The sequence below is a fragment of the Neolamprologus brichardi genome, chromosome 23 (assembly GCF_056152115.1).
Source record: "Neolamprologus brichardi isolate AB-2024 chromosome 23, ASM5615211v1, whole genome shotgun sequence".
Classification (NCBI taxonomy): Eukaryota; Metazoa; Chordata; class Actinopteri; order Cichliformes; family Cichlidae; genus Neolamprologus; species Neolamprologus brichardi.
The window spans coordinates 18,492,221-18,511,750 of NC_142125.1; the positions used below are offsets into that span (position 1 = coordinate 18,492,221).

At 38.3% G+C, this 19,530-nt stretch overlaps 3 protein-coding genes across 3 annotated transcripts; 1 reads left to right on the plus strand and 2 right to left on the minus strand.

Moving 5' to 3' along the window:
- On the minus strand, window positions 1–14,733 carry sft2d2b (SFT2 domain containing 2b). Its single transcript, XM_006800337.3, has 8 exons — window positions 14,536–14,733; window positions 8,197–8,286; window positions 8,027–8,112; window positions 7,803–7,884; window positions 4,999–5,034; window positions 4,851–4,909; window positions 4,745–4,774; window positions 1–2,478 (listed from the first exon to the last, which is right to left on the minus strand). The coding sequence occupies exons 1-8, from the start codon at window positions 14,602–14,604 to the stop codon at window positions 2,442–2,444; spliced, it is 489 nt and encodes a 162-aa protein (XP_006800400.1). The 5' UTR covers window positions 14,605–14,733; the 3' UTR covers window positions 1–2,441.
- On the plus strand, window positions 9,109–10,049 carry LOC148096082 (uncharacterized). The gene has a single exon (XM_087836145.1). The coding sequence runs from the start codon at window positions 9,109–9,111 to the stop codon at window positions 9,802–9,804; it is 696 nt and encodes a 231-aa protein (XP_087692271.1). The 3' UTR covers window positions 9,805–10,049.
- A 387-nt stretch (window positions 14,734–15,120) lies between the features above and the next one.
- Window positions 15,121–19,452, minus strand: LOC102783909 (uncharacterized). Its single transcript, XM_035911835.2, has 4 exons — window positions 18,765–19,452; window positions 16,221–16,445; window positions 16,034–16,132; window positions 15,121–15,600 (listed from the first exon to the last, which is right to left on the minus strand). The coding sequence occupies exons 1-4, from the start codon at window positions 19,056–19,058 to the stop codon at window positions 15,493–15,495; spliced, it is 726 nt and encodes a 241-aa protein (XP_035767728.1). The 5' UTR covers window positions 19,059–19,452; the 3' UTR covers window positions 15,121–15,492.
- Between the last annotated feature and the right edge of the window lie 78 nt (window positions 19,453–19,530).

Sequence of the window (19,530 nt, forward strand, 5' to 3'; positions counted from 1 at the left end):
ACAGTTTAACACTGCAGACAGACAAAACAAATACAGTTTTAAAAGATTTAAAGTTGCACTAAAACATTTCGGCTAAAAATATTTTAACCTCACAACCTTTAAAAGTGAAAATGCAAGTTAAATAAAGCTGACCTGTTCTGCTCTATTCCTATATTTAATCAGGGACTCTACTTAAGTAGAACTGCATGATTCAGTTCAAACTAACCCTGAAGAGGAAACATCCACAGCTGTATTGTTAGAAAACAAAATATTCATAGCTGTCAAAGTCTTTACTTTTACATAGGTCTATGTCATTGTTTGAAACTTCAGCCATATTTATTATGAGGGTCTGACGCTGTCATGGAACAGAAAATAAAGGAAAGCAGGAGAGGACCATGAAATCCATGACCAGTTTTAAAAGCAGCTTCCAGCATCTAAATTTCAGTCACAGCTTTGTAGTGTGGTTAAAAGGACTAAATGACCGTCTGTAAGGCAACGCAAATGAGGAAAACTAAATTCTGAAGGGTTGATAAACCCAAAAACAGCTGTTCCAAATCTCAATGAAACTAAAACACATCTGGAAAAACTTAATGGAGAGTGGATTTAAGTCATTTTAACTCTTTTTCAATGAAAGCATTGTTTACTCGTCCATACTGAAATAAAATGAAATGTTGGACTGCAGTTTATAGACTGTTTCAGTTAAATATCTGCGAACTCCGGGCCCAGACAAAGAAAGCAGCTCCTTAAATAAAGTCTAGAGGATAAATATGAAAACATTGACTCTTGGATGAGGAAAAATGTGCAAACCAATTTAAAAAGAAGCAGATAACCAAGTTCAAAGTGAGACGAAACAAAAGAGATTATGGTTTTTTCACCTGAGAAAAAGTTTGTTCTAACACGTGAAACTCTATGACCAAGATTTGGTATTAAAATCATGTAATCCTGCAAAAAATAAAATATACAAATTACAGTAAAGAAGAAAACACTTTGACTTTTAAGGCAAAACATCCATTTAAAAAGTAAAATGATCAAAAGAAGAAGTGAGCGCACACCGTGTGGTGACAGAACGCTGATCCGTTTATGTGCAGCTGTGCTGGAAACACAGCAACGAGTACCTAACATTTGATGCTCCTGAATGCAGTCGTGGCCACTATGGAAGCTTGTTTTCACCACTGAAAAAGACTTTATTAATGAATTGAAAATTAGTTGCAAGTCAAAATTTCAGCTCATTAAGAATTTGAAATTTAAAAATATGCAATTCTAGATTTTGAAATAATAACTTAGAGCTGCCTGTGATGTTTTTTGGGGTTTTTTTTGCAGTTATGGAAACGAACCTCCACAGACCAGAGTTTGTTTCTGTCTTGCAACTGAAGCCCAAAAAAATTAAAAAAAAAAATCAAATCTGCATCGCCCCCTGGAGACTTGGCAGTAGAAATTCAAACTAAATATCTCACAATGGTCTTTTTGTGAATGGAAAACTTAAGATGGGAATCAGATGAGCTGAATCAACAAACCCATACTGCACCAAAAATGTTAATTTGTTCAAATGTATGTAATGACGTCTTGCCACAGATATTGAGTTGGAAAGTGCTGTGATAAGAACTTCAGGAAAATTGAAATTTTAGGACAAAAAACAAAAAAACAAAACAGGAAGATGCGAACATCAGTAACACTTCAAATCAATATTAAAAATAGAAGAGAAACACGTGGGACCTGGTTTATCTCACATACTAATGCAGCTGCTTCGCTGAATTTTAAACTCATGTAAGAAAATACTGAGTGTTTCTTCTTGAGTTTTTATTTTTTAAATAAACATTTATTTTTGTCTTCAAGTCTTTATTGTCAGGAGAGCAGGTCAGACTCAAACCCTGGCCTCTGCAGTAGACGTTTGGTATATGTCCTTTACCCTATATAAGAATAAAAGATTTATAAGGGGTTTACTGCCTGTTTTGATTGTTTGAATTATTAGTAATATGATTATCTACATAATATCCCCCCAAAAGCAAAGGTTAATAAAGTTTACACAGTTTAATCATGTTTAGGTGATTTTTCTAATATTTCAGCTTAAAAAGATTTACTCAAATATTTTACTGATGATTAAAATCATTGATTTCTGTTGACTAATTTGCTAAACAAAGTTAAACTGTCACATTTTGATCTCAAACCCAGACGTCCAGCTCTACCAAAACAGTTTGATAATTATTCACTTAAGAGAATAGTTCAGTGAGTAAACACTTAGATCTGCGTACAGCTGCATTAGATGCTGTAATAAACTGTTTCTTTACTGCTGAAAATAAATAGAAACCAATTAAAGAAATTCAGGCACTATGAACTCTCCAGCTGCATTATAAACTGTTAACAAAAGCCTAACATAAACGTGTCCTTGTGTCCTGATTGGTCAGACAGGTAGTGACTCAGAGGGGTGGGAGAACAGGGCGGGGGTTCCTAGAGGGCGGGGCTTCCTAGATGCATAGTGAGAATAATTTTATGATGGCATCTCTGAAAATGAAAGAAGGAGAAAAAAAATTACACATAAAAGCATTGCAGATAAATACAAATGAACAAAACTACGCTGAAAAAAGTCCAGAAAAACCCCACTTTATTTTTGCTTCAGTGCTTAAATGATCAGGTTCTGTCAGCAGCTATAATGACAGAGTGAATGAGTTTCACACAGGAATACTTTATGGCTCCATTAGTGTTAGTGATAGCTGTAGTGTTTCTTTTATCTATAACAGAAATGGTAACATGATCTAACATGAATGGTACTGGCTGTGAAAACAAATCTGGAGTTCCACAAAGCTCTATCCAGGGGACACTACCTTTTCCCCTCCACACATGCTTCCTTGTAGATCAAATTACAGATGACTACAAAATCTTATTTTGCTGTGTTTCCACTTACAACTACTTATTTATGTAAAATGGCCCGCCACCAGGCTTATGGTTAAAAAGGCTGAATAGGGGTAATTAACCCTTGATGCACTTTTCTGAACTAAGTAGTTTCTGCCATAACCCCGCATTTCAGCTCTGCTTACAAAACAAAATGACTGTGTGTGCATCAGACATTAGTGATGCATAGACAAGCTTAACTATCTATGAAGCTGTGTTTGGAAAAAGCCAGAACAGTTATCAAACCACATCTTTGAGATATACTGAGATGTCAAAATGCATATTTAAGGGTAGAGGGGAGGGAAGCATTAAAGAGGCTTGTAGAAACGGTTTGGATTAACCTTGCTAATTCAATTTGCCCCATGCTGCATTTTGTTAGAGACATGATAATTGCAAGTGGGTTTAAATCGAGCTTAACAAAAAAAACATGGGTAATTACCACTGTTAAGTCGAGTATACAGAAAGGAAACATTGTTTTTAAACAGGGTACAGGCTGCACATAAATATGACCTGCATTTACTTAATAGCAAGCATGAAAACTGAAATTTTAAATACGAACCTGACATACAGAACCAAATGGTTGCAAACAACCTCGCTTCACCCTGGATCAGGATTTTAACGTTGATCAGAACTTTATGGAAAAGGTCTTTTACAAAATTCCTTGAAAAACTGGTGAAGTCCTGAATTTTCAGGCAAACTGAACATGTGTTTGACACCATGCAGTTTGCTTACACACCACATAGAAGAGTAATATCCTGCCTCTGTGACAGAACTTAACTTTCTAACAGTTGGAGGAAAAAGGGGTTCGTGTTTGACTTCAGCAACATATTTTAATCAGATATTTTTTAGAATAATTTGACATGAATAGAAATATTGTGTGCAGGTCTTGAGTTTTTAAACTAAGGCCTCAGCCAAGCAGGCTTGAAGACCAGTAGGTGAAAAATGTCTAACATGCAGACATTCCTGGCATTAAAAACCTCAATATGGTTGCTTTGATTGCTAGCATATTGCTGCAGTTGCCCATAGTTTGCATGGCAAATGGACTGGTTCTTATAAATCGCTTTTCTAATCTGCTTGAGCATTCAAATCATTTTATACAAGTTGTATAAATTACCCATTCAGACACACATTTATACACAGTATCTTGCCCAAGGATCCTTTGGCATGCAGACTGGAGCAGCCAGAAATCGAACTACCAACCTTCCAAGTGGTAGCTCTACCTCCCATACCGGCGCCAGTGCAAGTGAAAGATTGAAAGTGAGCCATCTACATCTTCAGTTTCAAAGCAAAAGTAACACGGCATAAAAACAACTTTGTTCCGGTAGCCATGAATCAGAGGAACAAATTACAGCTTTTATACACTTTATGATAGAGTGTGGATTATTTATTATTCATTCTTCTTCATTATGTTATGCTTATCTGTCGTTTGAAAATGGATGACTCACCTACTGCAGACAGAGTTTATGTGCAGGCACAAACAAAGTAATCTGAACCTGAAATATTGTCATGGCTATTATCAACATATAAGTGTCCGGTGCTTTGAATGCTCAGTAAGAGCAGAAAGTTAAATTTAAAACTATCTTTTAACCAACCTCGTGCTTATGATGGGAAATTACAGTCAAATCAAAGCCTATCATGTTAACAAATATATATCCAAGATCTTTCCGCAGAAAGGTCAGCTACTGTAAAAAACTTGCTAGGAAACATTTCTACAATCAGAAAATTCACAGCAGCACACATGTACAAGTTATTCACTTTAAAGGTTAATACTTTTTTTATGCCTTCGAACAAGCGAGACTAAAACCAAACCGCCCGTCGCCATCATGTTTTTATCTCCCGAGGAAACGTACACTAGTGAGTTCAGGTGTGTTTGTCTTACCTGGCGAATGGGATGTATGAGAGGCCGTACCTGTGGGATACAGCAGCAGCAGTCAGAGAGGTAACAAACAGTAACACGTGTGTGTGTGTGCGTGTGTGTTTTCTACCAGGTGAAGGCCAGAAACTGCAGGATACAGAAGAGCAGAGCCAGGCCGTTGTTCTTCCACTGCAGAGACACAACAACACAAATCAAACACAAAAACAACACAACACGACTCGCTGCATCCAAACGTTTCATCGCAGTTTGTTTCTCACCCAGAACGCAGCACAGAGCGTCAGCACCAGACACACCTGCAGAGAGAGACAGTTTCACTCAGGTGGAGCTTACAGGTGAGTTTCAGCTACCTGTCGTTCATCAGGACGTCACGTGGCTTTTCCTGTAAATTCCTGTAAACTCTGTTTTTGGAGCATTCTTGGACAAATTATGAGAGAAATCAGCTTTATTAACATTGACAAAGCGAAAATAATTCACTCTGTGATTAAAAGATTGAATTGATCTTCATCATCTTCAGCTGTAACTTCATCTTCAGCCTTAACCTGGATACAGAGATTAGACACTTTAAACTAGATTTCATCCACAGTTAAATTTGCCAACGCAACACAAATGCAAAAAACCCCAAAAAACAAAAAACAGATGAAAGCTACTTTAAGCTGCTCCCAGATTCACAGCAGGTAGATCCACGTGTTTGATTTACTGAATAAACCTTATGGGATATGCCTCTCATCCCACAATTGAACTACCTGTATATGTAAACCACTACACTAGAGACCCACTAGAAACCTTAGAGACACATAAATAAGGTAAATGCAAATGTGGATAAAAAAAATGACCGAAATGTAAAAGTTATACAGAGAGAATTTTTTATTTATTTTGTTAAATAGGAAACCTGTTTTTACATGCCCTCTACCACTTATCTTACCTGTCACATTAGTCACACTGGTCAGGTTTTTATTTATCATTGTTTTAATGGTGTTTATTTTCAATATTATTTCTCTATTTTTGATTGGTTTTGTTGATTAATTTCACTGTGTTCTAAAATACTCCTGAACAAAAACTAGACTGGACTTCCCACAACCTCGGCACTGACTGGGGACCAGTTCATCTATAGCGCCAACAATCAGGTACTTTTCCAAGAATCAGTATCGGGCTTGAAATCCTACCATTGTGACAATCCTACAGTGGGGCAAAAAAGTATTTAGTCAGCCACCGATTGTGCAAGTTCCCCCACTTAAAATGATGACAGAGGTCAGTAATTTGCACCAGAGGTACACTTCAACTGTGAGAGACAGAATGTGAAAAAAAAATCCATGAATTCACATGGTAGGATTTGTAAAGAATTTATTCGTAAATCAGGGTGGAAAATAAGTATTTGGTCAATAACAAAAATACAACTCAATACTTTGTAACATAACCTTTGTTGGCAATAACAGAGGTCAAACGTTTACTATAGGTCTTTACCAGGTTTGCACACACAGTAGCTGGTATTTTGGCCCATTCCTCCATGCAGATCTTCTCAAGAGCAGTGATGTTTTGGGGCTGTCGCCGAGCAACACGGACTTTCAACTCAGATTTTCTATGGGGTTGGGGTCTGGAGACTGGCTAGGCCACTCCAGGACTTTCAAATGCTTCTTACGGAGCCACTCCTTTGTTGCCCGGGCGGTGTGTTTTGGATCATTGTCATGTTGGAAGACCCAGCCTCGTTTCATCTTCAAAGTTCTCACTGATGGAAGGAGGTTTTGGCTCAAAATCTCACGATACTTGGCCCCATTCATTCTGTCCTTAACACGGATCAGTCGTCCTGTCCCCTTGGCAGAAAAACAGCCCCATAGCATGATGTTTCCACCCCCATGCTTCACAGTAGGTATGGTGTTCTTGGGATGCAACTCAGTATTCTTCTTCCTCCAAACACGACGAGTTGAGTTTATACCAAAAAGTTCTACTTTGGTTTCATCTGACCACATGACATTCTCCCAATCCTCTGCTGTATCATCCATGTGCTCTCTGGCAAACTTCAGACGGGCCTGGACATGCACTGGCTTCAGCAGCGGAACACGTCTGGCACTGCGGGATTTGATTCCCTGCCGTTGTAGTGTGTTACTGATGGTGACCTTTGTTACTTTGGTCCCAGCTCTCTGCAGGTCATTCACCAGGTCCCCCCGTGTGGTTCTGGGATCTTTGCTCACCGTTCTCATGATCATTTTGACCCCACGGGATGAGATCTTGCGTGGAGCCCCAGATCGAGGGAGATTATCAGTGGTCTTGTATGTCTTCCATTTTCTGATGATTGCTCCCACAGTTGATTTTTTCACACCAAGCTGCTTGCCTATTGTAGATTCACTCTTCCCAGTCTGGTGCAGGTCTACAATTCTTTTCCTGGTGTCCTTCGAAAGCTCTTTGGTCTTGGCCATGGCGGAGTCTGGAGTCTGACTGGTTGAGGCTGTGGACAGGTGTCTTTTATACAGATGATGAGGTCAAACAGGTGCCATTCATACAGGTAACGAGTGGGGGACAGAAAAGCTTCTTACAGAAGACGTTACAGGTCTGTGAGAGCCAGGGATTTTCCTTGTTTGAGGTGACCAAATACTTATTTTCCACCCTGATTTACGAATAAATTCTTTACAAATCCTACCATGTGAATTCATGGATTTTTTTTTCACATTCTGTCTCTCACAGTTGAAGTGTACCTCTGGTGCAAATTACTGACCTCTGTCATCATTTTAAGTGGGGGAACTTGCACAATCGGTGGCTGACTAAATACTTTTTTGCCCCACTGTAGCTGGACCCCTGCTGTTTGTGTGTTCAGTTTCTTCCATCACTGTGCATTTGAGAAATTCCTCTAATTAAATCAACATGAGGACAGAATAATAAAAATCTGGACTTCTTTAAGCTTCGTGAAGATGTTTCAACTTTCATCCAAGAGCTGAAGAAACTTCTTGAATGAGAGGTGAAATCTTCAGCTTAAGTGAGTCCAGTAGCTTTCTTTTCAAGCTCCTTAGACTACCTTGATCTGGATGACTGAGAAACTTACAGACAATAATGAAAAGTTATTTGTTCTCACCAGCATGATGACGGTGGCGAGCACTCGCTCTTTAGCCCACATGGTCTTCAGCTGCCGGCACGGACCCATCAGGAACATGGTGCTGAAAAAGAAAAAGATTTCGTCAGTCAAAGCTCTGATTTCTACCACTGGAGGACGACGTTTCCCTTCATAAAAACACTGAAGTCAATACCTGCCCTCAGTGATGATGGGTAATGTAGTATCAGGTTAGGTCTGCTTATTACCTGGACAGAGCGCAGATGTTTCCCAGACTGTAAAGGACTGCGAACACAGCGAGACCAAAGCCAGGGACCCACAACAAGCACGTACCCTGATAAAGGAAAACAGGAAGTCACCACAGCAAATCTTTTGTCATAGAAACAGTAAACACAGTCCAGGAGTGTCATTTACTCACCAGGATGGAGCACACGACTCCTAAAACGAAGCAGATCAGGAAACCCTTCACCCGTGTCCCCCAGGACAGCGTCGATGCCTGATTGGCTCTCTGCACAGAATTTGTCGTCATTAGCATCATGATGATCTCACAGACTAAATGTTTGTTATTGATGTTTAGTTTTTGGGTGGTGACTTTAGTATTAAAGGAGTTTAAAATGAAGATTTTATATTGACTCAGATTTCATGAAATTGACATTCAGAGTCTTTAAGTTATTTTTCTTTGTGTCAAAGGCAAGTAACTAAAAGCTTTAAAGTGAATGAAGACTAATAACAGCTGTTACTATTGTGACATTAAAGTGTAATATCTCAGAAACATTGTTCAACTAACATTTACTCTTCTTCAGTTAACCAAATTTAAACGGTTTTAGCACTTGTTTAGTGCAGGCGAGTCTAACACGGCACCAAAGCGTCCAATTCGACCCACTGGACGCTCATTCATCACTCCAGCTTTTCAATAAAAAGCACTTTTGTTCATTTTGTGGCGATGCTTGATGGAAATGTTTGGCAAGTTCAAAACACCAAAAGGAGCACAGCTCTAAGAGTTATATGTGATTTTGTGATTTTTGAAGTTTCATCACAGTTAATTGCTGAATACCCTTATTCCAGCATTTACGTCAGCCTTTCATGACAGTGTCTGTACGCTTCACATCTCATTCTCATTCAGCAGCAAAAAAACTAAAAAAAACAACTGAGGTAAAATAACATTGCCTTGACTGTTTGTTGAGCACTGACATCTTACCTATCTGTAGGAGATGCAATGAAGAGAATGTGATTTCTTTTGGTGAAAAAACAAACAAACCCTAATTTGGGACAGACTGACAGACAAGTCACGGAATACACGGAAACGGAGCGAGCGAGACAACAAACTAAAATGGGGCCTAAGAGAACGCCGTCCGCTGAGGAAATTGAGGACATCAAAAAGTCACTGGACTTTTTAACTGAAGAAACATCAGCTATCAAGCTACAGCAGAAATATATCCTGGACATTGTCGAGGAGATAAAGTCGCTTCGCAATCAGAATACAGAGAAGGAGAAACGGATTGTCTATTTGGAAAGCAGGGTCGCGGACCTGGAGCAATACACCAGAATGAACGATGTGATCATCACAGGGCTACACATAAAACCCCGGTCATATGCTCGGGCTGTGACTGCTGACAGCAAAGAGGACCATGGAGAACTGGATGTTAGCTCTGCAGAGCAACAGGTAGCTGGTTTCTTGCAGTCAAAAGGGATCGACCTGGACTGTAATAACATCGAGGCATGCCACCCTTTGCCAAGGAGAAACGCTAGTGATAAACCAGCTGTCATCATAAGATTTGTAAACAGGAAAAACAAGAATGCACTGCTGAAGCAGGGGAGAAAACTAAAGGGATCGAACGTCTACATGAATGACCATCTAACTAAATACAACGCTGACATGGCTAAGAAAGCACGACACCTAAAGAAACTGGGTAAAATTCAAAATACATGGACTACAAACTGTAAAATATTTATTAAACTCAACGGTACACCGGAGGAAGCCAAAGTGCTGGTCATCAAACGCATCCAGGATCTGGAAAAATATTAACATGACTACAAATGCAAGGAGCTGAACAAACAATCAACATTCATCAAAGCAGGTAACAGAAGATAACAACGGAAGCTAAAGCACAACATATTAAATCATGGAACAATCAACTAATTTAACATCTGGGAATTATACACTGCTATCACAGAGGATTGCTAATCATGAGAATCTGGAGTTAAATTCACCACAAAACATGGAATACAATACACACTTCACAGAGCAGGACATTGATCCAGAATTGAACTTTTTTAACATCAGAAATATCAGCTGCTATTATACTGAAGATCAATTTAATAAAACTGTCAAGGCTGACTGCAAAATGTCCATAATCCACTTTAATAGTAGAAGTTTATATGCCAATTTTCACAAAATAAGAGAATACTTAAGCAAATTTGCACATCCATTCAGTGTGATTGCAGTATCTGAGACGTGGATTAATATGGAGAAAGGAGTGGACTTTGAAATAGACGGATATGAATTAAATGTTATGAACAGAAAGAATAAGAATGGTGGGGGTGTGGCTTTGTTTGTGGATAAAAATTTAAAATACAGGGTGGTGGAAAAAATGACGGTGGTGGTGGATAACATATTAGAGTGTGTAACAATAGAAATTAGTATGGAAAAAAAGAAAAATGTCATTGTAAGTTGTATATATAGAACACCAGGTTCTAATATTGAAATATTTAAGGAGTGGGTAGATAAAACATTTATTAGGACAAATCAAAAAGTTATGTTCATTTGTGGGGACTTCAACATAGACCTATTAAATCCAAACAAACATAGTATGACAGATGAGTTTATTAATACAATGTATAGCATGGGACTCTGTCCAGTGATTACTAAACCCAGCAGGATTACAGCACAGTCGGCAACCTTAATAGACAATATATTTACTAATGAAATAGAAAACAGATCTATAAGTGGTCTCCTAATTAATGACATCAGTGATCATCTACCTGTTTTTGTAGTGTATAACAGCAATTACAGGAAGGCCAAACAGGAAAATACAACAAAATACAAACGAGTGAGAACAGAGGAGTCCATAAATGCATTTAAAAGTGATTTACTTAAGCAAGAATGGGAGATGCTGTATAAGGAAAAAAATATTGATAAAGCTTATGAGATTTTTTTAGGAAAATTTAAACTGTTATATGATAGCTGTTGCCCAGTAAAGAAATATAGTAAAAATCAAAAATATATAGCGTGCCCATGGATCACAAAAGGTTTACAAAATGCATGTAAAAAGAAAAATACCTTATATAGAGAATTTATAACAATCAGAAGCACAGAAGCTGAAAATAAATACAAGAAATATAAAAATAAATTAACTAGTATTTTGAGGTCATGTAAAAAGGAATATTATGAGAAATTATTAAATATGAATAAAAATAATATTAAAGGGATTTGGAAAACATTAAATACCATCATTAAAAATGGTTCTAGGCAGTCAAATTATCCTTCGTATTTCGTTAACAATGATAGAAATATTAGTAACATGAGTGATGTGGTTAATGAGTTCAATAAATTCTTTGTAAGTGTTGGGCCAGATTTGGCTGATACAATTCCTGATATAACAGATTCTGCAGAGAAAGAAACTAAACTCATTGACTGTAATCCTCATTCAATGTTTTTAACAGTGGTAGAAGAAAAGGAAATCATTGATATTGTTGGGAAATCACAAACAAAAAATTCTACAGACTCTGATGACATTGATATGGAAATCGTTAAGAAAGTGATCAGTGGCATCTCCAAACCCTTAACACACATTTGCAATTTGTCTCTACAAACTGGTGCATTCCCAACACAAATGAAAACAGCTAAAGTAATACCACTGTTTAAAAATGGAGATAGACACCAATTCACAAATTACAGGCCTGTTTCTCTACTTTCACAATTTTCAAAAAAACTGGAAAAAGTTTTCATTAACAGACTTGACAAATTTATAGATAAACACAAAATAATAATGGACAGTCAGTATGGTTTCAGACCAAATAGATCTACATCTATGGCATTAATGGAACTAATTGAAAATATCACCAACAATATAGATCAAAGACAATGCACAGTTAGTGTTTTCATTGATCTAAAAAAAGCTTTTGACACAATTAACCATGAAATATTACTTGATAAACTGGAGTACTATGGTATTAGAGGAGTGGTGCTAGAGTGGGTCTGAAGTTATTTGAGAGACAGGCAACAATTTGTGAAGATTGGTGAATATCAATCCGAGTGCCTGGACATTGTTTGCGGAGTTCCACAGGGGTCAGTATTGGGACCAAAGCTGTTTATTCTCTATATCAATGATATATGTAAAACATCTGATATATTACAGTTTATTTTATTTGCAGATGATACAAATATTTTTTGTGCTGGAGAGAATTCACAGCAGCTTTTGGAAATTGTCACACAAGAAATGATTAAACTAAAAACATGGTTTGACAGAAACAAGTTATCACTAAATTTGAAAAAAACTACATTTATGTTATTTGGAAATTGTAAAAAAGATGCCGGAGCAAAATTGTTAATAAACAATGTTGAAGTAGAGCAAGTTTCTGAAACAAAATTTCTGGGTGTGATAATAGATAACAAAATCTGCTGGAAACCTCACATAAAGCATATACAAGCTAAACTGTCAAGAAGCATCTCTGTACTGAGTAAAGTTAAACATTTTTTGCCTTCCAAATCACTCCGGGTACTTTACTGTTCACTTATATTGCCATATTTAGAATACTGTGTGGAAATCTGGGGAAATACATACAAAACTTCACTTCAACCACTATGTAAAACTCAGAAAAAAGCAATCAGGATTATTACTAAAGCAGGATTTAGAGACCACACTAACATCATGTTCTTGAAATTAAAAATTCTGAAGTTTATGGATCTTATAAAATATAAAACTGCAAAAATTATGTACAAAGTCAGATACAATATGTTACCAGGAAATGTACAGAGGATGTTTTTTGACAGAGACGGGGACTATGCATTGAGGGGAAAATTAAATCTGAAGACTCTTAAAGCACGGACACAGGTTAAAACCTTTTGTGTTACTATTTATGGGGTAAAACTGTGGAACAGTTTTACTGTGGACCTACAGCAATGTTCAAGCATTAGTCAGTTTATAAAGATGTTTCGAAAACTGATTTTGGAAGAATATGAAACTGATAAAGTTGATCACCCATTGTATATATAACTATGCTAAATTGTATCTAAATTATATCTATCACTGTAGCTATGTTTATACATGTTCTCCTTGTTTATTGTGTGGGGTAAGTGATGATGGGAATTAGGTGAATAGTGGGATTCAATAGAATGTTAAGCATGGGGTAGGGATTAATAAGTATGTTATACTTCTTCCTACTCCATTTCAGACCTAATAATTGTCATTTCATGTAATTGAGACTCTGTTTGATTTATTTATTTTATTTTATTTTATTTTATTTATTTTATTTATTTTCTTTGTTTTATCTGAGCACATACGTGTGTGTATGTACACAGAGTAAATGCAAGTATGTGTACTTGTGTATATATTGTTTTGGGGTTTTTTTTGTATATGTCTGAAATAAAGATACTACTACTACTACTACTACTACTACTACTTATTGGATAAAACAGACAAATTTTACCTGTTACTTAATTATTCAGCGAATCACAAATCTTAAAAAAATTGCAATAATATTGTATCGCAGGATTCCTGTTGATTCCCACCTTTAGTACCCGGGTTTAAAATCTCAGTTTTTCCACCTTTGCTGAGTCTGGAAAGGGAAAGTGACTCTTCACTAATCCTTTCAACTATTAATTTAAAAGATGATTAAGCAGGGAGGGTGTGGGAAAATGTGACACTTTAAACAGCTGCATATATTGGCAATAGACTCAATAAGTGTGGAAAACTGAGCTGTTTTAATTCTCAGGCCGTCAGGTGGATGCGGTGAAAGGTGTTTTACTCTAATTTAAGGTTAGACATTTTTTTAAATCCTGGTTATGGTTCATGTGAGCGTGAGCAGAAACTTCCATATACTCTTTAATGAGGGAGGTCTGTTGTATATATTTGAGCTTATGTGGCCTAACAGTTAAAATGATTATGACAGCCCTGGTTCATGACAGCAGTGGTAGTCTATCCAACAGATGTCAATTTGATGATAATAAAAACACAATCCCGCCCCGAAATGCACATTTGCGAGCCTCTAAGTATTTCAAATGTGGAAGTTATTAAAACACTGACTTCCTTAAGTTACAACTGTCAAAGTTATTAACTATCAAAATTAACTTTATTGCCTTACTTCTAGTGCAGTTTTATGATTTGTGCAGAGGTTAAACAGCAAGAAGAAGCAGTTTCGCCTGAATTAACTATACTTTACATGAACATTTGTTTTTATCTTATAACACCAAGTATGCCGAATTAAACACTATAGGTTCCTCTTCGTTATATATCATCCATGTAATGATATCTCTCTGAGAATAACCGGGGCACTGAAGGAAATTTAAAATCGGTTCACTTTTCAGCCATGTTCTGCAGCGTGTTACTTTCTAAAAGCGCTTTTACGAAGGTTTACTCTGGATGAACATCACACATAATGTTTTCCCCTGGAGGTCCAAGTCACACTGGATTTAAAAGTACCATTTTGAAGTCTGTGAGTTCACACCTGGCTGAGTTATATCTGCAGATTCTGGCACTACGTCCGTTTTAACAGGTTAATTTAGCGAAACCAGCTAACTGGCTAAAAACAACATCACCTCCAGTATGCCGCTCCCATCTGCGTTCCCATCATCCTGCCCGCTCAAAACCTTCTTCAATTTATCCATGAACTCCTTTTGTTCTTCAATAAAGGCGATAAAACGCTTCTAAAATTTCCAGAAGCTTCCCAAGTGCTGGAAGTTTCAGGTGTTTTGGGGCGGTGAAGTTACACCGAAGAGAAGAGCACATCAACAGGTGCAGCACTTCCGCCTGCAGTACCGTCCCTGGCCACAATGCACACAAAGGAGGCGCTGTTTCCTTCAGTTCATTTATTGGTAGAGCTCGTTTAAAATTGATTACAGAGATAACTGAGTGATTATAAGTGAATATTCACACCAAAAGACAAATTAAATGATAAAATATAGAACAAGAAAAAAAACAAATAAAAACCGAGCATAACAGACTAGCAGAAGAAACTATAATTCATTTTAGAAATAAAAAACCCAAACTTTTTCTAAGACTGGGAATTTGTTATGTCTGCACCATATTTTTCTCCTCGGACACAATTACATTTTATTTTAAAGTCATTAAAATACTGTTAAAATTACCATAAAAAGAAGACAAAAAGAAAAAAAAACATACATGAGGTTATTTTGGTTGTTCTCCAGCTTCAGCGTTGGTCCTTTACTATATGTTTCTAATCCACTATGACTTATTTGTATCACACTGAGACGATATGGGTGTTAAAACAGGGAATACACTCCCTTATTCTCAGGATAACCTGGTTGCTGAAACCAGTGTGGTTCAAAATGGAGACAAATAAAAGACAGAGGATGTTTCCTTATATAAATATTGAGTGCTAATCTTTTTGTCTTTTAATCTATTGAATAACGTTTTGCGTCAAAAGTCACGCTCCTCTTCTGATAATATCCTGAAAGACAATGATAAATTCACTGGGCTTTAAAAAAGCAGTTATCCAATAAAGTCCAGTTTAATTGACGTTTTTCTTGGTGATGTTAGGGGATTATGACCCTGCTGGAGCTCCAGTAAGATGGCTGTGGCATGGACACCTGAACGTGACATGTTGGACAGCACTGTTTCCTCCACAACCACTCCTCGATACACTGAGGAGAGAGAAGGCATGAGAGAGTACGTTACCATCATGGAGTCCTGGAGCACCAGCATGTAGAGGAACAAGACCATTGAGTCAAAAAGATGTCTTTGTAGTGGTTGCATCTTTTTCTCACTAATGAATGGCCTAAAACGTCTCAGAGGAAGACTGGACTAACATGTCTTTCATTTGTTACAAAATCTTAAAAAGGGGGAAACCAAACTTGTTTTAAACCTATTTTAGTGACTCTGTCATTGTATGAGTGTCTGCAATCATCTACTTGACCTCTTCAGTGTCATCCACCTTAGACAGGGCCTTCATTGGACCTCTATAACCCTCCAGGGTCCATCTGTCTGTGCTGAGTTTACTTGTGACCCGTCTATGGTTGCCCAACTTTTAACCCAAGAAAAGGTTTATGTGTTGATGTTGTTGCTGGTATGTGCTACCTCTTTGTGGAAGGTGTGTGTGCACTGTAGCTCTCTGGTGCCGCCAGCGCCGTTATTTAAGTCGTTATGACAGATCAGACACACACTATAAGCATCGCTCTGCAACACACAAACAATTAAAATTACAAAGAGCCTAAAAACACAATTTAATTTTGTCTTATAAAAATCGGGAAGTGCGTCTACACACCAGCGACATGACGTTACGTCTTCTGAACTGTCCCCGCCTCTCAGGTGGCACAACCTCGGGGATTGTGGTTATAAGAGATTGCCTGCGCTCTGAGGTGGGCACAGCGGACTCCATAGGTGATGGAAGAAGGCGGCGGGAGGAAGAGCGACGCAACAAAACCCTCGCCGTCACCGGAGCCTGAGTGGACGAGTGGAGACGAGACAGCTGCATGGCCGACAGAGTGGACTGAAGACAAAAGATCAATCAATTAATCAATCAAACTTGATGCAGAGAGCATAAATGCTAAATGCAATTCAAAGTAATTTACAGGCACAAAATGCTGAATACGAACTGCAAATATAGTATATAAGATCATAAAGCAAAGTAAGGAGAAAAATATGACTAATAAAGTTAAAAAGTACACATTAAAGTCAATACTCACTATACAAAACTGAAGGATAATTTAAAAAAGTGAAATGTCAGTGGACTGCTTATAATAAACATTTAACTCATTACTCTCTGTAAATATTTGCCTTCCTTCTTTCTCACAGTTTTATTTCTTTGTTTCTAATTTTTTTCTGCCGTTAAAAAAAGTCTTGAACAAACAAAAGACTCACTGATCAGTTATCCCATTAACAAAAAACAAACAAGAACATGTACCTAAAAGCTCCATTAGCACCTCTGGGAGTCTTTACTTCCCCTATAACCAAACTGCAAGGCTGACGCTTAGAAAATAGTAAACAAGACATTGGTTTATGGATGACAGAGTGTTCATGAGCTGTGAACACCCTGAAGACTGAAAGTATGACTGATATAAACTGATACAACTGGTTTTTAATGGTAACTGCATTAAAACAGGCACCATTTGCTCCTGATCATCCTTCACTACAATGTTATGAGAAAAGGAAAGAGCTAGATGATAAAGTCTTGAAACAAGATATCCATCAGTCTCCTACTCGCCACCTCCTCCAGGACCTCTGAGGGGGGAGCAAGGTAAATCCAAGACAACTTGAGGACAAACCATCTCCAACTTGTCCTAGTTCTTTCTTCTGGTTGTAAATACCTGAATCCCCTCACCTATGAGGCGTCCAGGATGCATCATAACTAGATGTCCAAACTACCTCAACTGGCTTCTTTCAGTGTGCAGGAGTAGCAGCTCTGCTCTGATCCCCTGTCTCAAAGGGAGACCACAGACATCAAAGGGAACTCGTATCTTCTGCTTCTATGTGAGATCTGAGTCTTTTTACTCTTTTTTAACTGCAAAAGACAAATACAGTGTCACCTCACTGCAGACACTGCACCAATCTGACTGCCAATCACGTGCTCCTCTCTTCCCTGACTTGTAAACAAACCCTGATATAAACTCCTTCACTTCGGGCAGCATCTCACACCCAATCCATAGTCGGAACCCATTACAACACATTATTGTGAACACACGATCCCTCCAAGAGAAGGATGAAGTCACTTTGATTACTGGCAAAATTTATCTCTCTCAAAATTATTGAGATACATGATGATACATCAAGACACGTTTCACGATATTCCAACAACATGAGTAGGGTTATCTTGCACTGGATTACAATTTTCTAGAAGTTGTTTGTGACATTAACCCGAAAAAAGCACAGACAATGTAACCACAGTTAAATTACCACACTGGTTAAAAGGCAGACATTCTTAATGCATCAATGGTTGCCATCCACTGGAATCTACTTCAAAAGAGCAAGCCCGGCACATTTTCAATTCCAGAGTCCTATGATGCTCTCTTACAGTTATTTTTCTGGTGATATGTGATTGTTGTATTTTTCTGAATACATCAAAAACTAGACCTCAGCTGGGAAGCTAAGGCTTAAATAATCTTTGCCAGATATCATCCCAAATTGTTCTTACCCAGTGTGCTCTGGGACTGCCACCAGGAGCACACTTCAGCAGGAATTTGCATCAGATGCCCATACCAGTTTTCAGACTGAACTTCTTCTGGTAGCCTGAGCACTATATCTTATCTTTGAAAGCAAGACCAAAGACTGCATCAAAAAATCTTTGGCTCCAAGAATTTCCCAAATTCTTTAGAGCCCGTGGACAAGATATTGTAATGCATGAATTCAATTCTCATTACCTTCCCCGTCATGGCAAGACGGGAAGCAGGTCATGCACAAGCTAAAAGGAGCGACTGACCACTGTATCCCAATTAGACCGAGTATCCACACAGCCAGATGGCCATGACCCTCTGGACTAAATGACTCTTTCTGAATGGTAAAGGAGGTGAACTTTTTCTTGACCTTGAAGACAGCACTTGACAAAATGAACAAAATCTCAACAAACAACCTATTACTGTCTGCTCTTGAGCTTAGGACTGTATCACTAAGGAATGTTTCCAATTTTTGAGTATTTGAAGAACTTCTTGTGCTTAAGTTCCTGTGATTGACAACTTGTCCACAACAACATTTGAATCTTAATTATGGCTCAGCATATCAAAGAAGGCAAGCATTAATGACTACCCCTCCTTTTGACCACACACTACTGCACTTTACAGTTGGTCTGGAGTTGTACAGTTACTGGTGTTCTTACCGGACATGGCAGTGATGCTCGGCGGCCCAACTTTACCGCGGCCGGAGGTTCCGGGCTGCTTCTGCTTTTAACTCTTCCTCCCTCTGACTCGTCATCTTCATCTTCTTCCTCTCCTACTTTACTCTGCTGTTCCCCTCCCCGGTACCGCTGCATCCAAGCGTTGAAGATCCTGGCATCTTCCTCATCATCATCCTCTTCCACCTCATCCTCCTCCTGTTCCTTATCCTCTGCTGTTAGAGCAAATGGGTCCTCAGGGTCCGAAAATACTTCAGCTTCTTCTCTGTCAGGATCCATTACAAGGATATGTATGTTTACCCTTGTGGTGCAGAACGCTACAGCAGCAACAAACAGACTGTTTCCTGATAAAACTGTGGTGTAAATCGTGAAAAAGCTACAAGCACACTTTGTTAAAAGCTACAATAAATTATTTAAATGAAGAAACAAGAAACACAAAGGCTCATTTCCAGCATTTGGCAGCCAGACGGCCATAGAGGAGGCCAGCAGGAGCCGAGGAGCCTCCAAGGAACAGGCCTGACTGTCGACCTTTCTCCACCCCCCGCAGATCCATCCGAAGTCCACACAAAGTCCGGCCTCCAGCTCTTCCACATTCACTGCTGGTATTGTTTGTGTTTTCTGTATTTCGAGCGTCTCTTTGCTCTCTGTGCTGCTCTGGCCTGAAGCCTGTTAATCCAGCTACTGAAATCCAGGAGAGAGAGCAGGGAGATTACTGGACAGGCTTACAGGATCTGTGTCACTTCACTGCACC